The sequence below is a fragment of the Chlorocebus sabaeus genome, chromosome 23, assembly GCF_047675955.1.
Source record: "Chlorocebus sabaeus isolate Y175 chromosome 23, mChlSab1.0.hap1, whole genome shotgun sequence".
Taxonomy (NCBI): Eukaryota; Metazoa; Chordata; class Mammalia; order Primates; family Cercopithecidae; genus Chlorocebus; species Chlorocebus sabaeus.
Genome location: NC_132926.1, coordinates 25292687 through 25313435, shown reverse-complemented (window position 1 = coordinate 25313435; position 20749 = coordinate 25292687). Strand labels below are relative to the sequence as shown.

General features: G+C 41.8%; 1 protein-coding gene and 1 pseudogene across 1 annotated transcript in view; one reads left to right on the top strand and one right to left on the bottom strand.

Annotated features, from left to right (window-relative positions):
* Positions 1-2631: 2631 nt before the first annotated feature.
* Positions 2632-20749, bottom strand: part of TIMD4 (T cell immunoglobulin and mucin domain containing 4) — a 41428-nt gene continuing 23310 nt past the window's right edge. Inside the window, exons 6-9 of the mRNA XM_073010341.1 lie at positions 9542-9591; positions 5339-5456; positions 3727-3766; positions 2632-2814 (exon numbers count right to left, since the gene is read on the bottom strand). Coding sequence (XP_072866442.1) covers positions 2730-2814; positions 3727-3766; positions 5339-5456; positions 9542-9591 — 293 coding nt within the window. The 3' untranslated portion in view covers positions 2632-2729. The remainder of the gene's footprint in view (positions 2815-3726; positions 3767-5338; positions 5457-9541; positions 9592-20749) is intronic.
* LOC103244855 (MICOS complex subunit MIC26 pseudogene) lies at positions 7372-8028 on the top strand (annotated as a pseudogene).

Here is a 20749-nt window from a genome sequence, read left to right as displayed (position 1 = left end):
ATTGTTCAGCTAACATTGAGAACTACTAGGACAGAGGCTCCTAGAGGCCATTACCAGCTCTAAAATACTATGATTGCTCATGTCAATGTTTCTTAGTCCTTACAAGGAGTTTCAGAATTATATTTGGGAATCGATTGAAAATAGCCCTTTGCAAAACAGAAAAATAATATTCATTGAGTTTAAATGTTCTGTTTAGGAAGTATCTGCTGTCTTCTTTTTCTAGTTAGACCCAAGTTGGTAGTGACATTGATAATGGTGGTGGTTTTGGAAGGTGGATAGGAAGCATGAGCTAAGTTAGGGTTGGGTATATCATTAACTCACAAGATATTATAACCTGACTACATACACAAAGCCATCTAGACCCACTCTATTTTCCAGATGGGGAAATTCAGGACCTGAACCTGACTCTAGATCCACTTCCCCCATGTTTTTAAATAAATGTTTGAGTTTAGCACACTAGACAAAGTCATTTCAAGTATCTTAAGCTAACATCAAAACCATGTTGACCTAAAAAAAAAAAAAAAAGAGGCCAGCCATGGAGGTTCATACCTGTCATCCCAGCACTTTGGGAGGCCGAGGCAGGCAGATCACCTAAGGTCAAGAGTTTGAGACCAGCCTGGCCAACATGGCAAAACCTCATCTCTATTAAAAATACAAAAAATCAGCCAGGTGTGGTGGTGGGCACCTGTAATCCCAGCTGCTTGGGAGGTTGAGGCAGGAGCATCGTTTGAACCCACCAGGCAGAGGTTGAGTGAGCCAAGATCGTGCCATTGCACTCTAGCCTAGGCAACAAGAGCAAAACTCCATCTCAAAAAAAAAGAAAAGAAAAAAAACAGCTGTCAATCTGCTGCTCATTGTTTTCATCACTGGGGCCAATCATTCTGCCCAACTACAACTAAACAAGTCAGAAGTCGGGCTGCCCTGGGCCAATTTTTCCAAGTGCCCAGGTGAGGGGGATTTTTACTAACTGCTGGATCAATGTTGTGTGAACTAATAGGGCAAAAACATCTATAGTCTTCACCAGTCAAGTAAAAAGACTGACTTTTTTCTCTCTTAAATGTAATGTCAAGAGCGTTGAAATCCAAAAGATGGCTACCTTCAGAGAACCACGTACTTATTCCATGAATGTTGCTATTGCTCTAAACATGCTGGGAAGTCCTTCACAGAAATGTCTTTCAGATCTAGTTGACTTTCCACACTTCTACCCAGCCAGAAGCCCCTCTCACTCAGGCACACATGTTTTTTATTCATTCTTTCAACAACTGTTTGCTTTCATCTCTCTCCCAGGGCTCCTCGTGTTAGTAGTTATTAAAATAAACCTGTTGTTACTGAGGAACATATGTCCATGCATTATTTTTAGAGAAACTTACTTGGATTGCCTTGCTTTCGCATCTAAGCACTGCCCCTGGGTGAATATCCCTGTCATTCACCACATTTTACTCCCACGGACTCTTTCCTGTTTCCAAAATTAAATTCCCCAGGCAAGAATTAGCATGTGACACTATGGTCATCTTTAAAGACACTCAAATGTGAAAATAAAATTATAGAAAATTTAGGAGTTTTAGAGATGAGTCAATGTTGGCCAAGTGCAGTGGCTCAAGCCTGTAATCCCAGCAATTTGGGAGGCCGAGGCGGGCAGATTACCTGAGGTCAGGAGCTGGAGACCCACCTGGCCAATACAGTGAAACTCCGTCTCTACTAAAAATACAAAAATTAGCTGGGCATGGTGGCACGCACCTGTAGGCCCAACTACTCAGGAGGCTGAGGCAGGAGAATCACTTGAACCCGGGAGGCGGAGGTTTCAGTGAGCCGAGATTGTCCATTGCACTCCAGCCTGGGCAATAGAGCGAGACTCCGTCTCAAGAAAAAAAAAATAAAGAAGTGAGTCACAGTTATGGTGTGATTCTATGTCATTTCCTGCAATGTTAATGAACCATAGGCTCTGTGCTGCTCATATCATACCTGCAGCGAGACGATGAACTCTTAAAGCTAGGCATAAAAGGAGAGCTACAAATATATACGAGATGAAGGCAATTAGGGTAATAAAAGAGCCAGAAATTGTATCCCAGAAGCAAGGAAATTTGGAGAAACATGAGATTTTCCTTCCAATACCTGAAGAGTTAACAGCTCTCCAGTACTTCCCAGCATGCTTAGAGCAATAGCAACGTTAATGGAATAAGCACATGTTTCTCCAAAGGTAACCATCTTTTGGATTTCTACTCTCTTGACATTACCTTTAAGAGAGAGAGAAAAAAAAGTCAGTCTTATTGACTGATGGAGCCTATAGATTTTTTTGTCCTGTTAGTTCACACAACACTGATCCAGCAGTTAGTAAAGAAGAGATGTTCTGTATAGGCACAAGGAGCTCAACTAGGACCTATAGGCTAATGTCATCTGGAGACAGATTTTGCTTTAAGTATTTCTTAATCTCAGAACTGCTCTGAGATTGAATGGACTCCCTTGGGTGTGGTAAGGAGTTCACCCTCACTGAAAGTGTTCAAGTGTAGTGTGCAAGATCACTTAGCAGTGATTCTACAGAGATGATTAGAGCACGGACAGAGAAGGTGTGGTCTCTAAAGTACCTTTCATTCATGAAACTAAAGCAAGACTGGATCAATGACATCCATGGAATAAGTGAATCCTTTTTATGAAACAAAGAAACCTCCTAAGACTTATTTTGACACTTGATTGTCATGCCGCCATCCTCAATCTAACATGCTACTGCATTGTTAGAGGGTAAAAAGTCCATCTTCGTCTTCCCTTCCATGCCGCATGTCACTGAGGACATTTTTACTATCTCCAATGCACTCTAGCCTGTAAACAGAAAAGAGGGGCTGATAATGGGAAACACAAGACTGGAAAACAAAACAAAAGACAGATGCCGCTAAGTTACAATGCAATTACCCTTAAAGTTCAAAGGGCTCACAGTTCATTCAGTCTAAGCTCCACATTTTATAGATGGGAAAACTGAGGCTGCAGGGGGCAAAGAGTTTCTGCCAATCCATTATAATAAGGAGATAAAAAAAATTCTTAGCAAAATATAAAATCATGATTTCAATACATTTATTTACCAAAAGGTCTCTAAGTATGACCTTGAAAGGTCACCCTGCTGGGCATCAATTTTCCTTCTTGTTAATACATATTGTGGTATTAATGCAATTAATTAATGAAGGCAAGGCCTTCATTAATGATTTACATCAAGTTTTTACATTTCTTTTCCAAAAGCTAAAGAATATGGGCAGATAGCTAAAATCCCTTACAGAGAATCTTCAAACACCATTTTTAAAAAGGCCCCAAAACAAGCTGCTCCTATGGTCTAATGGGGCAGAGGAACCAACTCCCAAGAATAATATTCTACATGCTTTTTTCACTTTCCATATTGCCAACTCTCCTCAATAAACTCCAGTTTAACAATGGCCTCTTAAACTAATTTACCCATAGGTGAATAAAAAATTTCAGAGTAGAGGGCCATATCACCTTCTTTCTTTTGCATGCTATACTTCTATTAATCCCACCTGCCTTGGTACTGGCATTTTGTTCAGACACAGTGTTAACCAAGACACAGGTTAATGTGAGCTAAATCTGCACAACTTTTTCATTCTAATATCACATTTTTCCAACTCTAATCAGAGCACAAGCTCAAGTCATTAAACCACTGAGTAGTAGCTAATCATTTGTAACAGCTTGTAAAATCATTACAACACCCATTCATGCAAGATCAATTACCTTGTGTGTTTCTGCAAACAACTGGTTTCCATGAGTTTCCCTGAAAAGACAAGGCCAAAGCGTGAGCAGAGGGGCTGCAGTGCATAGAACACGCAGACATAGGCAGACATAGGCCAAAGGTGAGAACCAGTGGCTGGCTTTGGCAGAAAAAGCCATTCCCTTTCCCAGGTCAAACATTTGCTATTTTAGACCACAGTCAGTGCTCATCAATTACACAGTTGTTCCAACATTCTGGGCAATGGTATTAAGCTATTTCATTTTGAGTCATCTGTCTATCCAGAATTCAAGTACTCACTTGGGTTTTAAAACACTTCTTTATGAGACATACTCAGAATTTTCCGAAACCGTAACCATGCCTTTGTAGGAAGACTAACAGCAGGATTCCAGTAAATTTTAAATTTCTTTTTGCACCTGGGGCAGGTGTTGAAATATACAAGTTTCACTATTATTCAAATCAGCTGAGATGGTTACTAGTCTCATCTCCTGCCATACTGCCCTGAAACAGCTTTTGTTAATGAGTACAGAACAATTTATCCCCATTTTACAACGGTACCAGGTGCCATGTGCCTATAATTTGTATGAAAACCATAAGCTCTGTTTCATGGCTCATTTTTGTAGTGTTTTAAAACTTCCGGGGGTGGGGTGGGGTGGGGATGGGATGGAGGTGCAAGGTCATGGAGCAGCTTGCGAATTTAATGAAAACTATAGACCTTGTCCCCTGAAAAATGCAGGCATGAACACATAAACACTTTTGCACATGATTTCAAAGGATTCACATTACCCTTGAAGTCCATCTGTGGCCTCTTTGCTTTCAGGGAACATGTAAGAAAATCAGAATCAGGCCAGGAGTGGTGGCTCATGCCTGTAATCCCAGAGATTTGGCAGGCCAAAGTGGGTGGATCACCTGAGGTCAGGAGTTTGAGACCAGCCTAGCCCACATGGCGAAACCCCCTCTCTACTAAAAATACTAAAATTAGCCCCCGTGATGGCACGAACCTGTAGTCTCAGCTACTCGGGAGGCTGAGGCAGGAGAATTACTTGAACCCAGGAGGCGGAGGTTGCAGTGGGCTGAGATTGCACCACTGCACTCCAGCCGGGGCAACAGAGTGACTCTCCATCTCAAAAAAAAAAAAAAAAAGAAGAAGAAGAAGAAGAAGAAGAAAACCAGGACTGTTCATGGTCTTTGTCCTGCAACAATCCTAGCCAAAAGAAGCGACGAGCTAGGGTTTTCTCAATCAAAGAACAAAGGAAGTGAAGAAAGTGAACAAAGAATAGTACTTTCCTCTTAAGGCAGCAATAGGGATAAAATGAATTAGGCACGTCAAGAATATACCATCAGGACTGGCACAAAAATGTCCAGTAAATGAAGGTGCTCTTCTTCTGCTTTTTTTCCTTTTCCAAAATGTAAACTCTACCAGGAGGTTAATACACAGAGCCATTAGCAACTTGTGGAGAATGAGCTTACCTGTTACGTCCCTGACTGGGATGGGAACAATGACAGAACTGAGTCTCTTTGGGGAGGGATAAAGGGGAAGGAAGTGGAGACAACTCCAGATCCTCCTGCAGTCGCCAGGGTTCTGATGTGCTGCACCACCTGGCCCTCCCTCCTTACCTCTCAGGAGAAATGCCATGAGCAACGCCAAGAGCACAAATCCCAAGGAGGGGGTGAGGATCATCAGTAGTTGGGAGATGGGCATTTCATTCTTCATGGGCATGGGCATTCCATCCATCTGATGGGACACAGGCAAGGAGATGGGCCCAGTCACTGCTAGACACCACCCTCACGGGATGACATCCCAGCCCAATAGTACCTTATAACCACCAGCAGTTTCACTACATTTCACCACCTTTTGCCAAAAATCTCTGAAAACCTAAAACACGTGACCCATATCCCAACATTTTCCAAAGTGTTAGACATCAGACATAAGGAACTGTGGGGCTTAGGGGTCTGAGAATAAAAAGTAACTGTTGTGAGCTGTGTTTTCCACGGTCAAATCTCTTTCCTGGCCACTGCTCAAATCCTTTGAGCTCTCCCTAGCCCTGTACCACTCTTTTCATGGCTGACTTAGGCTACTAGAGAAAACAGGATTAAAGAGAAAATGAAACTTAATTTCACATATTCTACAGCAGTGGCTCTCAAAGTCTAGATGGGAAGCCCATGAGATCAAAATGATTTCCATGGGACATTTTTTGCCATTTTCACTATCATTCTGTCATGAGATGTACAGTATACTTTCCCAGAGGCTATGTGGTGTGTGATGTCATTGCTCTTACTTATACAGAATGTGGAAACAGAGATGAGAATCCCTCTGTCTCCTATTAAGCCAGATATTAATGAGATTTGCAAAAAACGTAAAACCATGCCTTTTTCTCACTAATTTTTTCATTCATTTTTCTCACTCATGTTTTTCAAAATAGAGTTAGTTGCCATAAAACATATTATGTTAGCAAAAAGCGAGTTTGTTGTTACTTTTAAATAAATTGATTTTTTTTAAATGTTTAAAATACGGACACCTGTATGACAAACTTGCACATGTACCCCTGAACCTAAAGGAAAAGTTTAAACTTTTTTTTTTTAATTTTAAAAATGAGATGATATCTCACTATGTTGCCCAGGCTGGGCTCAAGCTCTTACCATGGCCTTCCAAAGTGCTGGGATTAAATTTTTTTTTCTTTTTTTTTTTTTTTTGAGACAGAGTCTCAGTCCTTCACCTGGGCTGGAGTGCAGTGGTGCGATCTCAGCTCACTGCAACCTCTGCCTCCCGAGTTCAAGCAATTCTCCTGCCTCAACCTCCCACGTAGCTGGGGTTACAGGCACGCACATCCAAGCCCGGATAAGTTTTGTGTTTTTAGTAGAGTGTGTTTTTTCCATCATGTTGGCTAGGCTGGTCTCGAACTCCTGACCTCAAGTAATCTGCCTACTCAGCCTCCCAAAGTGCTGGAATTACAGGCGTGAGCCACTGCACCTGGCCTAAAACATTTTTTTTAATTGTAGAAATGTCTCAGTTTTTTCTGCTGAGCAGTCTAGAGAATAAAAAACAAAGTCTCAGTTTTAAGAAACTGATTTTTTTTCTTTTGTAGAGACAAAGTCTCGCTTTTGCCCAGGCTAGAGTGCAGTGGCAATGATTACAGCTCACTGCAACCTTGAATTCCTGGGTTCAAGCAATCCTCCCACCTCAGCCTCCTGAGTAGCTGGGACTATAGGCATGCATCACAATGCCTGGCATTTTTTTATTTTTATTTTTTAAATATTTTGTAGAGACAGAGTCTCACTATTTTGCCCAGGCTGGTCTTGAACTCCTGGGCTCAAGCAATCCTCCTGCCTCGGCTTCCCAATGTGGGATTACAGGAGTGTGTCGCAAGACCCAGGCTGTTATTTTTTTTATATTTTTTATTTTTTTGAGACAGGGCCTCTCTCTGTTGCCTAGGCTGTAGTGCAGTGGCACAAACAAGGCTCACTGCAGCCTCAACCTCCTGGACTCAAGTGATCCTCCCACCCCAGCCTCCCAAAGTAGCTGGGATTACAGGTACATGATACCATATCTGGCTTCTTCTTCTTTTTTTTTTTTTTTTAATGTTGCCCAGGCTAGAAACTGAGTTTCAAGAGTATAAAAAGACCCTGCGAGAGCCCCCACTGCCAGTAACATGTTCAAGGTGGTTTAGAGGTCCATGGGGCTGTCCAGCCTGAGCCTACTCACCTTCAAAGTCTATGTGGCACCAAAAAAGGACTCCCCTCCCCAAAATCCCGTGAAGGTTTATGAGCTTTTCCTCTACTAAGTTCTCGAGGGCCAACCTAAACATGCGGAGGAGTCAAGGATCCAGCTTAGGAAAGCATCTCTCAGCTTTGACATCATCATGAGCTATATACAAGTTGGTGTCAGGAAAGGTACTCCTAAATGAAGCCCAAGATGTAGAGTTTGGTTCAATGGGGGGTGAGACAGCTATGAATATCTCTAAAATGCACCTGCTGGATTTTTTCCATGACTAGGTGTGATTGGTTTTGCTGGCCTTGTTGGACTTCTTTTGGCTAGAGGTTCAAAAATAAAGAAGCAGGTATTTCTATCTGGTTTCATGGGATTAGCAGCCTCTATCCACTATCCACAACAAGACATCGAGTTCGTACAGGTCAGAAAGGAGAGATTATATAAATGGGGTTTACAAGGATACATAGTTGGGCAAGATTTTTGGAAGGAGAACTTTCTAAAGCCAGGAAATGTGAGGAATTCATCCGAAAATAAGTAGAAAATTCCATGCTCTACACATTTTAATCAGTTATAGGTAAGCAACAGAAACTTCATATGGTCAATCAGTAATTTTACAGAAAAATGGCAGAAAAGTCAGTATCAACTATATTAAACTGGCATTCTTCTTCAGGAAAAACTATACAAGGCCTCTGTTATCTTGGGTGATGCCATCCTACAAGCAAATGAATCTGAAATCCTTTCACTTAGAGATAAGGCACAAGCCTTGGAACTCCCTGTACTCATGTTGCTATTCACATACATGATTAAAATCCAAGTTAAAAAAAAAAAAGAATATAGTCCAGGCATGTTGCCTCACGCCTGTAATCCTGGCACTTTGGGAGGCCAAGGCGGGTGGATCACTTGAGGCTAGGAACTCAAGACCAGCCAACGTGTTGAAACCCCATCTCTATTAAAAATACAAAAAATTAACTGGGCATGGTGGCATGTGCCTGTAATCCCAGCTACTCAGGAGGCTGAGGCAGGACAATCACTTGAACCCAGGAGGCAGAGGGCGCACTGAGTCAAGATTGCACCACTGCACTCTAGCTTGGGCAAAAGACTGAGACTTTGTCTCAAAAAAAAAAAAAAAAAAAAGGAGCATAAAGGGACCCTGACATCAAAAAAATTGAGAGGTGCTGCTCTGTAGGCAGGCATTGAGGCATCTTGCTGGGGCTATGCCATCTCCATTGACCAAGCTATGCTCTCTCCCCCTCTTCCTGTTACACTCTCTAACACACAGAATCCCAGAGACAGTGGGCACAGCAACCAGGACAGGACAACAGACAGTGTCTGACAGAGAGATGGGGAAGAAGAAGGAGGGGATGGGGAAATTTTATTTATCCTTTACAGACTTCTGTACTGCCTGAAAGCTTTCACTTAAAATGGCTTGAATCACTTTTGTAATAATAAAAATAGTACCCTCAGAAAATAAGAGAAATATTGATGGCAGGTGTTGATTCTGCAGTATGTCATGAATTCTGGGTCACACAGAAGGAACACACAATGATCTTGCATGTTTTTTGCTTTTTGTTTTTGCTTTTCAAAGCATTGGCACATACAGAAGTAACAATCAAGGTTATTTCTGCCAAGAGTACAAGTCTATAAATTCTTGGGCTGTTTCATAATCTTTGCAATGAATTTTTCTAGTTGTCAATATCCTGCTTTTCCTAGTTCACCTCTACAAAACTCTGTGGATTTTTTGTTTGTTTGTTTGTTTTTTGTTTTGTTTTAAGAGACAGAGTCTCCCTCTGTCACCAGGCTGGAGTGCAATGGCGCCATCTCGGCTCACTGCAACCTCCGCCTCCTGGGTTCAAACAATTCTCATGCCTCAGCCTTCTGGGTAGCTGGGACTACAGGTATGTGCCACCAAGCCCGGCTGATTTTTGCATTTTTGATAGAGATGGGGTTTTGCCATGCTGGCCAGGGTGATCTCGAATTTCTGGCAGAGAGTGATCTGCCCACCTTGGCCTCCCAAAGTGCTGGGATTATAGGCATGAGCCACTGTGCCTGGCCACTGCTGTGGATTTTTACGATTTAAGTGATATACTTCAAATACTTCACAGATTGTTTACCTGTCCTGTTTTTGTTGTTTTGTTTTGCTCAGGAACTGCAGTATCGGATGCTGGGAAGGAAAAGGGAAGAAAATGGTTATATGTCTGGTGGGGGAATAAAACATCACATCCTGAAATAGGTAATTAAGAGCCCATCTGGAACTGCAGCTGATGTGTTTAATTATTTAATCCCGTTTTTTTTGTATAATCTATTTATGCATATTTGTTTTGATATGGTTTTAATGTAAAGTTTATCTGCTATACAACATTATCCCCCAGGAACATCTCCATTTTACAGATGGGTAGAGTCAGGCATTGGGCCAGCAGGCGATTGGCTCTAATTTTTCTGTAGGCCTCAGCAATTCATTCAGGATTTTTATCCAACAAGAAAATGTGTCAGTTTTCTAGTTAACAAATATTTACTGAGCACCTATTATAGGCCATGCAATGTGATAGCTATGCCTTGGACCTCACAGAATTTACAACTTAGTGCAGAAAACCAAATGTAAAAATGTAATGTAAATAGTTGAAAACATAATTAGTTACAAGTGCAAAATTCTGGGGAAAAAAAAAACCAGTATGAGTGGTTATAGGGACATATCATGAGGTTGCCAGACTTGTTCTGGAGGGTCGACGAAAACTTCCTTGATAATGGGAGTTTATGCTGAGAGGTAGAGTCATGTATTCATAATCTATAGTTGAGTTACAAGGGAACCATACTGAGAATCTACCAAATGCTAAGCACTGTTCCACGCACTAAGAATACTGTGAGACTGCAGCAAGGCCCCTACCCTCAAGAAATTTACAGTCCATTAGAGAAGAGAGACCGAAAGATGATTTCAGCCTAACAGGCCAAAGGTAGTGATGGAGCACACACAGGCTGCTGGAAGGGCAGGTCGAGGGAGAGGCATTCAGCTCAACATTGTAGTTCACTGAAAGTTTTATTAGAATAAAGGTTCATGAGGACAGAGTCCCTGTCTGCTTGTTCACCAATGGGACTCTGATACCACCTGGCATATACTTGGTGCTCAATAAATGTTTGTTGAATAACACTTCTGAGTTAAGGTCATGTAAGAATTAGCCAGGCAAAGAATGGTGGCAACGGTGTTTCAGGTGGACAGAACAGCATCAGCAAAGCTGTGGAAACAAGAAAGAGCGTGGTGCCCACGTCAGACGGCAAGCGGCCATGAAGAGGTGAAATGAGGGGTGGTAGCTGCAGGATATGAGACAGGTGAGCAAGAGCCAATCAGGGCTCTTGCCTTTGTTTCCTGATGGTAAGTCTCCGTTGGATTCTGTAGGCAATGGAAAACCACAGAAATGTTTAATCATGATATGGTCCAGTTAGGAGGATAAGGGAACAGCCAAGATGACAGTTACCATCTAATTCCAGGTCTGAAATTCTGAGCTAGTAAAACTGAAGAGAGAGAGACATTTCAGAAATGCTTAGAGGGGAGAACAACAGGATATGGATGTTGAATGGGGGAGTGAGAAAGACAGAAAAGTCTTTGTTACCTCACCAGTTCCTACTTGAGACACCTGGCCATGGCCTGAGCTGTCCACTAAGACTGAGAACAGGGGCAGGAGTGGAGAAGGGTAAGTCTAGGGGAGAAAGGTGATGAGTTCACATTTACAGTCACTGAGTGACTGTGGGGCACATGCAAGCAGAAGTCGCCTAACAAGCCCCTGATGCATTTGAATCTAAATCAAACTCAGGAAAAGGGTGCAGTTGGAAATACTGACTTGGGAGCTGTCAATATCCAGGGAGCAGTTGACCTCCTCAGAGTATATAAGAAATCCGGCCTGGGCACAGTGACTCACGCCTGTAATCCCAGCACTTTGGGAGGCTGAGGTGGGGGGATCAAGAGGTCAAGAGATCAAGATCACCCTGGCTAATACAGTGAAACCGCGTCTCTACTAAAAATACAAAAAGTAGCTGGGCGTGGTGGCGTGCACCTGTAGTCCCAGATAATTGGGAGGCTGAAGCAGGAGAATCACTTGAATCCAGGAGGGGGAGACTGCAGTGAGCCGAGATTGCCCCAGTGCACTCCAAACTGGCAACAGAGAGAGACTCCATCTAGAAAGGAAAGAAAAAAAGGAAAGAGGCCGGGCGCGGTGGCTCAAGCCTGTAATCCCAGCACTTTGGGAGGCCAAGACGGGCGGATCACGAGGTCAGGAGATCAAGACCATCCTGGCGAACACAGTGAAACCCCGTCTCTACTAAAAAAATACAAAAAGCTAGCTGGGCGAGGTGGCGGGTCCCTGTAGTCCCAGCTACTTGGGAGGCTGAGGCAGGAGAATGGCGCAAACCTGGGAGGCGGAGCTTGCAGTGAGCTGAGATCCAGCCACAGCACTCCAGCCTGGGTGACAGAGCAAGACTCTGTCTCAACAAAAAAAAAAAAAAGAAGAAAAGAAAAGAAAAGAAAAGAAAGGAAAGAAAGGAGAGAGAGATAGAGAAATAAATAAATAAATAAATAAATAATAAATAAATAAATAAATAAATCCATGGGCTGCATGTTCAAAGAGAAGAGCAGGGATCCTGGAAAACATCAGCATTAAAAAGTAGGCAGAGGAGGTGGAGGAGAGAAAAAAAAGAGAAGAAATGGTCAGAGAGATCAGAAAGTAAGAGCAGTATCAGAAGCCGGGGCCAGGAGGAAACCATCCAGGAGGGATGTAAAGTCATATGTACAGTAAAATCTTAAAATACAAACAGAACTTAAATAAAACACACAGGGAGAGGTCCTGGATATAATAAATACCTAAGCTAATAATTAATGAAATTGATCATTGTTTCCCCAGAGCTTCCTTTGTACTTAAGGCAAAAGGATAAATGTGGGAGATTTTGTATGGCTCAGAATTTGGTATCGAGAGCTGATCTGTTCATCAGGAAAGTGACTTGTTAAATGCCTAGGAACAAAGGAGAGATTCAGCCCGTTTTCATATCCTAGAACTAAGTTATTGTTGTTGTTTTTCTCTCTACAATTATCCCCTAGAGCTGAAAATTGTAGGTAAGAATTCAAAACTCCTAGCCCTGTTCTGTCAAAATCCTGTTGTATTACAATCATTTACGATGAATAAGCCTGAAATTGAAACCATCAAAGGGAAAAGCCAGCCTGGGTCAGTTTTGTCAGAGCTAATCTGTATTTTAAATTGGAATCGTCCAATGGGAGAGACATTTTGTAAACACAAATGCTGCTGCATGATACCAAACAGCACATTTTTCCTTCTTCTTCTTCTGAAGATGCTGAAAGCCCAAATGGGAAGCACTCAAGGGCTATAGTGTCATACACAGAATGGTAATGCTGAGAACAAGTTGATGGTGATTTTTCTTCCTTGTGAAAAGTTGCCATGCCAGTGGTGAGGGGATGGGGGTTAGAAATGGCAAAACTACTGATTTCCAGGTTGTCTGTGTTCCCCCAGCCCTTAGATTCTCAAGTCCTTGAGCTCTGACACATGTGCACTGAGACAAAGGCAGGAGCCTCCCAGAACTTGGTAGTAAAGCAATTCTGCAAGAGGGAAGTACAATGAGTAGCATAGTATCACTCCCCCCTCTCCCCACCAAATCACATCCACCCAGAAACTCAGACTGTGACATCGTTTAGAAATAGTGTCTTTGCAGATGTAATTAGTTAAGCTCTTGAGGGGAAATCATTCTACATTTAGGGTAGGCCCTAAATCCAACGATGGGTGTCCTCAAGAGAAGGGGTCACAGAGAGACACACACAGAGAAGGTCATGTGAAGAAGGGAGAGATTGGAGTGATGCTGTCATAAGCCAGGGAATCCCCGGAGTATCAGAAGCTAGGAAGAGGCAAGGAAGGGTTCTCCTTTAGAGCCTCCAAGGAGAGCATGGCCGTGCCAACCTCTTGATTTCAGACTTCTGCCTTCCAGAACCGAGAGAGAATAAAAAGTTCTGTTGTTTTAAGTTTGTGGTACTTTGTGTTACAGCAGCCCCAGGAAATAAATTCAAAGGAATCAACACACAAAGATTGAAAGCAACCTTAAATGGGGGTAACTAGCCTAAAAAAAATTCAGGAAGTGGGTGCTGAGCACAGGTAAGAAGACTAAATCCAATGAAAGATCCTAGTATTAAACTCCAAAGAGTATAAATCTAATGTCATATTATTATTAAAATTCCATTGAACTTTATTTATTTATTTATTTATTGTGGAGACTGAGTCTCGCTCAGTTGCCCAGGCTGGAGTGCAGTGGCACGATCTTGGCTCGCTGCAACCTCCGCCTCCCAGGTTCAAGCGATTCTCATGCCTCAGCCTCCCAAGTAGCTGGGATTACAGGTGTGTACCGCCAATTTCTTGTGTTTTTGGTAGAGATGGGGTCTTGCTATGTTGGCCAGACCAGTCTCAAACTCCTGGCCTCAAATGATCCGCACGTCTCGACCTCCAAAGTGCTGGGATAACAGGCGTGAATCACTGCACCCGGCCTCACACTGAATATTTAATCCTCACAAGCAACCCTATGAGGCAGACATTATGCCATATTGCCAGTGAAAAAACTGAGGCCCGTGGGGTTGAGCAATGTGATGGAAGTTGGACAGGTAGTAGCTGTAGAGCTGGTATTTGAACTGTCTGACTGACATAAATACCTATACTGTTAACAACCTCATGATGCTGGAGCTCAAGTGCCTTGTACCATGTAAATAGCATGTCCTACTGACAGAAGAAAGGAATGTTCAGGACAGCAATTTGCACTGTATGAAGCAAAAGGATAGTTTAGGACAGTGTTCTCTAAAGAGGGCTTGGTACTTACCATAAGTGTAGTAGGCAATCCACTGGCTGTGGGGGAAATGATATCTTCTATTTATATTTACTTATACTTTATCTTTTAAACATTTTCCAGAAGGATATATTTCACAGTGTACAGAACAAATTGGTAAACAAATATAAATAAGCATCTTAATAATAAGAATACGTTATTTGTCATCAGAACACATTATTAGTCTGGTCTAGAGAAGAAGGAGTCATTCGTCTCTCAAACGTAGTTTGGAGACTGTGGTCAGCAAAATAATGACACCCAAATATGTCCATGTCCTAATCTTCAGAAACTGTGAATATGTTCTCTTACATGGCAAAAGAGATTTTGCAATGTCATTAAGTTAAGGATCTTGCAATGAGAAGATTATCCTGGATTATCTGGTGGGTCTAATGTAATTACAAGGGTCCTTATGAGGAGGCGGCAAGAACATTAGAGAAGTCAGAGGATGTGTGATAAAAGAAGAAGAGCTTACAGAGAGAGAGAGATTTGAAGATGCTATGCTGCTGACTTTCAAGATGAAGGAAGGGGTCACAAGCCAAGGAATGCCTCTAGGAGCTAGAAAAAGCAAAGAAACAAATTATCCCCTAACAAATCCAGTATGAATATAGCCCTGCCAACACCTTGATTTTAGAGCTTCTACCCTCACAACTGTGAGATAATAAATTTGTGTGTTAAGCCAGTAAGTGTGAGGTCATTTGTTACAGCAGCAACAAGAAACTAATACAGAGACAGTGGTCCCTAAGACCTTCCAAAAGAACAGTGGCTCTGGGACAGGCACAAGAGATGAAAGGAAGATTGACTTTTCACGTTAACATTTTTTGTATGCTTTGTACTTTTTCCGCGTGTGTGTATAATGTATCTTAAATTAATTAAAATTTAAGCAATAACAAAACAATCTTAACATTAACTCCACTTTTCCTAGGTACATGGATCCACCAAACCTTCTGGTTAATATTAGATTTTTCTACAGGATGAGAATGTGTTTTCAGGAGGATTACAGGTTAGGTCTCTTGGCAGCTAGAATTCTAACTGTTAGTATATTGGCTTTCTAGCTTGTATTTTGGTCTCTTGAGTTCTTGGTAGACATGGGCACTTTGGTAAAATGAAATTCCCGTAACATCTAACTTTAGATCTTGGAGTATTGCCAAGTGCTTGCACCTCAACCGTTTTCACTGTGGCATCCTGGGACTCTCTGCCATCACTAAGTATTTATCTCAACTTTTCTGGCTGTGTGACCTTGGCTAAGATACTTTCCTTCTCTGAGCCATAGTTTATTCATCTGAAAATATTAATATTTCACCAATTGATCTCCTATGTCCTTTTTAACCTTTCTAATTCTGGATATCTTTTTACAAAGAATTTTACTGAGAAAAATTATCATTACACAATACTCTTTTAAAAGGATATAAAACTACACTTAGTATAGGAAATGAGTATGCAAATACTTAAAATACATACAGAAATACAATTGTGTATTTTTAAATATTTGTATACTCATTCCCCAAAGAAAACTAAAAAGACACATAAAGACTGAATACATCTGCTTTCAAGTAGAAATACCAAGAGAATTATAATTATTCTTCCCAGTACCATTTTAATTTTGTCTAATTTCTAAATTTTCTCAAATGTGATTTTTTAATGGTAAATTTTCTTTGTATCATGTGTTAATCACTGGAAACTCCACGATGCTTGAGGCAAGAGCAAATTCTTGGGGTGTGTGTCATTTCCCCGAAGCAGCGTCAAAGCGACCTTCTATGTGAAACCTTGAAGACAGGTGTTAGAAACCCAGTAACCCACAGCCAAAAAAGGGTGAGAATGATGCTATTAAAAAGGGACGCCCTCCAGATCTAAAAGTACTGACATGGAAAGCAAGCTGCCCAATAGATATATACTGCTTGTTTTTATATGTCCAAAGAATTTTTAACAGTAAGTACACATAAAACCCAACAAAGGCCTGCTAGGGTTAATACACTAGTTAATTGTATTGTGCCAGCGTCAGTTTCCTGGTTTGGACAATGTGCTATCATTATGTAAGATGTGATCACTGGGGGACACTGGAGGAATATAGGAGAACCTCACTGTACTATTTTTGCAAGTTCTCGTGAGCCTAAAATTATTTGAAAACAAGCTTTAAAGAAAATGGTTTAAGGGCCGGGTGCAGTGGCTCAAACCTGTAATCCCAGCACTTTGGGAGGCCGAGGAAGATGGATCACCTGAGGTCAGTTCACGACCCGCCTGGCCAACATGGTGAAACCCTGTCTCTACTAAAAATGCAAAAATTAGTTGGGCGTGGTGGTGGGCGCCTGTAATCCCATCTACTCTGGAGGTTGAGGCAGGAGAATGGCTTGAGCCTGGGAGGCAAAGGTTGCAGTGAGCCAATATCATGCCACTGCACTCCAGCCTGGGCAACTGAGTGAGACTCTGTCTCAAAAAAAAAAAAAAAAAGAAAGAAAGAAAGAAAAGAAAATGGTTTAAATATCAGCCATTTCACAGTATTCTATCGAATATATGAATGGTATATAGCAGCTTTGTGGCAAAGATTTCTTGAATGAAACTGTTTAATGAAATTTAAAGTGAGTTTAAAAGAACATAGAATGATTTTGAAAAGAAAAAATTGAAAGTTTTTATGAAAAACAATAATCTATTGTTATGAGGAAAATTAAAAAGACTGAGCAAGGATCACGCCTGTAATTCTAGCACTTTGGGAGGCCAAGGTGGAAGGATCATTTGAGGCCACAACTTTGAGGCGAGCCTGGGAAACATATCAAGATGCTCTCTCTACAAAAATTTTTTTTAACAGATTAGCCAGGCATTCTAGGCTGCAGTGAGCTATGATTGGGCCACTGTACTACAGCTTGGGCAACAGAGTGAGATCTTGTCCCCTCCCCCCTCCAAAAAAAAATCTGAAAAAAGGATATAGTCCAACCTGTAACAGTGGTAATCTCTTTATCTGTTGGCACTACAGTGGCACTCCAGGTTCAAGCGATTATCCTGCCTCAGTCTCCTGAGTAGCTGGGATTACAGGCCTGGCTAATTTTTGTATTTTTAGTAGAGATAGGATTTCATCATGTTGGCCAGGCTGGTCTTGAACTCCTGACCTTGAGGAGCTGTGATCTGCCCACCTTGGCCTCCTAAAGTGCTGGGATTACAGGTGTGAGCCACCGCGCCCGGCCCTTTCTGGCCCTTTACAGAAAAAGTTTGCAGATCCCTACTGGTCTACTGGTGCAAAAATAACCCCCATGGTTTCAAGGAATTAAATTTAATTGTAAGAGCCTTCAGAACTTAGGGTGATGATAGACTTCCTTTTCAACATGGCTGTGCTTACCGTGGTACACCAGAACCTGCTCTGTCACTCAATTAGAACTGTGCTATGTGCAGTTCTGAAGTGGCATTACACTTTTAGACAAGAAGATATTTTAAGAATCCACTTTTAATATCCCCGTTCCCATCCTATTCATAGAAACTTGCTTTAAAATTAGCAGAGACTTTCTCTTTGAATACATTTATTGAGTGCTTACTATGTGTCATGTACAGTTATAAGCACTTCATATAAATCATAGTTTTTTTAAAAACTTGAGGCAGGGTCTTGCTCTGTTGCCTAGGCTTGAGTGCAGTGTTCAATCAGGGCTCACTGCAGCCTCAACCTCCCAGGCTCAGGGTATGCTCCCACCTCACCTCTGCTTCCCAAATAGCTGGGACTACAGGTGTATGCCACCACACCTAGCTAGTGGTTTTTTTGTTGTTGTTGTTTTTGGTTTTGGTTTTGGTTTTTTTGGTAGAGATGGAGTTTTGCTATGTTGTCCAGGCTGGTCTCAAACTCCTGGACTCAAGTGATCCTCCCACCTCGTTTTCCCAAAGTGCTGAGATTACAAGCATGAGCTACCACTCCCAGCCAAATTATCACATTTAATGCTCATAAACCCATTTTACAGATGGTAAACTGAGGCTAAAAGAAGTTACATTGATTGCCCAAGGTGACACAAACAATTAAAGGAGATTTGAACCCAACTCTGAATGACTCAAAAAAAAAAAAATGTTTTTAATGAGTCTGACAGAAAAGAAAAAAAGCAAATTATAATCCTACTTGAAAACACAAATTCTCTAACGAGTGAGCTTCAAGCCAGAAATCAACTGAAAAGAAGAGCACTCTGTCTTCTCAGTGGGTGCATTTTAAAACAGATATCACATATGTTGACTCATCACTGAATTCATAGATGCTGGGACTCATCTGTCCTATGTTTAAAACAAAATTAGTTCTGAAATAAGTCAACTCAAAGATACAATTTTAACGCAATCCTGGAATTTTAGAAGTGACAAGTGCAAGCCTTCAGAGAAGTTTCTTTTCTTTCATGGGTAGCCTCGGGCTTACGCTGCCCCCTGTGGATCATGGGCGATACGGTCTTAATATATCCAAAAGACAGCAAAAGAATCCAAAAATCACAATCTGAATGTTTAAGAGTTGGGAAGGATTTGAAATTGTCTCCTCCAATTTCTTTTTTTTTTTAATTTGTCAAGAGGGAAGCTGAAATCTAGAGAGAAATGTTCATTTGCACAGGATTTTACATAAATAACAAAGGAAGGGACTACCTATTTTGCTGACCTCTATTCAGAATTCATATTTTCTGACCTTTCTCAGCAGCACTAACACAGATCTAGAATTTCAAAACCCCTGTTGAAAGTGGAAGCACACATTTATTGAATTCGCATACTTGCTTTAAATTCTGAAGGCCTCTACATGTTTTTATACACTTAAATGAATATATACACTTAAATGAATAAATCAACAGAGCATTACATACATCCAGGCGTTCCTTAGGTCAAAGGGAAGAATTGGGTGGGGTCCATGTTGGTAATTATGAAAAAGAACAGAGAGCAAGTTCTGTTCGCACCCAATGTGTTTCAGAAAGAGGAAGAAATGGTGAGATACTGTCACATTTCACGCACATTAGGTAGATAGAAGAAAACCAGAGATTCTAGAACACCATTGTTCAAGAGGCACCTTGGTTCTGAACCTTGGCCTCAACCTTCCACTGCTCTTGAGACACCCTAGCAACAAAATCTTGTCAACCCTGTGAGAGCCTAGAGTCACCTCCTTAGGCTTCTGTTCTCGTGTGACAATAGCCGAGGGTCTCAGTAGAGCACAGATAAGACCTCATTCCTAATCGTTCATCACTGGACTCTCCTCTGGAGGGCAATGTCTAGCACTGTGCTTTGCCCACACTAGCTGATCAATAAATCTTCACTGAGGCCAAGCGCAGTAGCTCATGCTTGTAATCCAGCACTTTGGGAGGCCTAGGTGGCCAGATCGCTTGAACGCAGGAGTTCAAGACCAGCCTGGGCAACATAGGGAGACACCATCTCTACAAAATAAAAAAAATTAGCTGGGCGTGGTGGCACATGCCTGTAGTTCCAGCTACTCAGGAGGCTGTGGCAGGAGGATCCCTTGGGCCCAAGAGATCAAGGCTGCAATGAGCCATGATCACACCACTGCACTCCAGCCTGAGCTGCAGAACGAGACCCTATCTTGAAAACAAAAATAAATAAATCTTGATTGAGGGAGCTGGGAATATCTGCATTTGACCTAAAAGCCTCAGAATTATTGATAACAACAACAATAATAATAAATGGCTACCATATACTGAGCACTTACTGCATGCCAAGTGCAATGTGAAGTACTTCTCGTGTTCTTAGTTGATTCTCAGAAGATGCTCGGCAGTAGTTACCATTATTGTCCTCATCTCACAGTGGGAAACTTGTGGCCTAGAGAAGTCAGGCAACTTGCTCAAGTTGCATAGTAGGAAGGGACAGAGCAAATCTCGGAGCCAGGATCATCTACCTTCGGAGCCCAAGCTCTTATCCCCTGGGCTCTACGGACTTTGGAAAACATGGCAAGATGAGTGCTGGAGACTGAATACAATGGGAACAGTGGTTCACGCCTATAATCCCAGCACTTTGGGAGGCCGAGGTGGGCAGATCACCTGAGGTCAAAAGTTCAAAACCAGCCTGGCCAACATAGTGAAACCTTGTCTCTACAAATATACAAAAAAAGAAAAAGAAAAAGAAAAAAACATTAGCTGGGCATGATGGTGTGTGCCTGTAATCCCAGCTACTCAGGAGGCTGAGGCAGGGGAATCACTTGAACACAGGAGGCAGAGGTTGCAGTGAGCTGAGATGGCGCCATTGCCCTCCAGCCTGGGTGAGAGAGTGAGACTCCATCTCAAAAAAAAAAAAAGAAAGAAAGAAAAGAAATGAAACCCCAGTCCTACACCACCTGGATGGGTACCGTTTTTGGAAAAGAGATTATAATAATCATTATTATCGATGATTATTATTGCGAGTACAACGTAAGCATCTGAAAGTGCACAAAGCACTTTCACATACATTATCTTATTGGAGCTTTAATATGAGTCTATGAGCTAAGCAAACTTGGGCAGACTTATTGAAAGAGGAGGAAAGGCCAG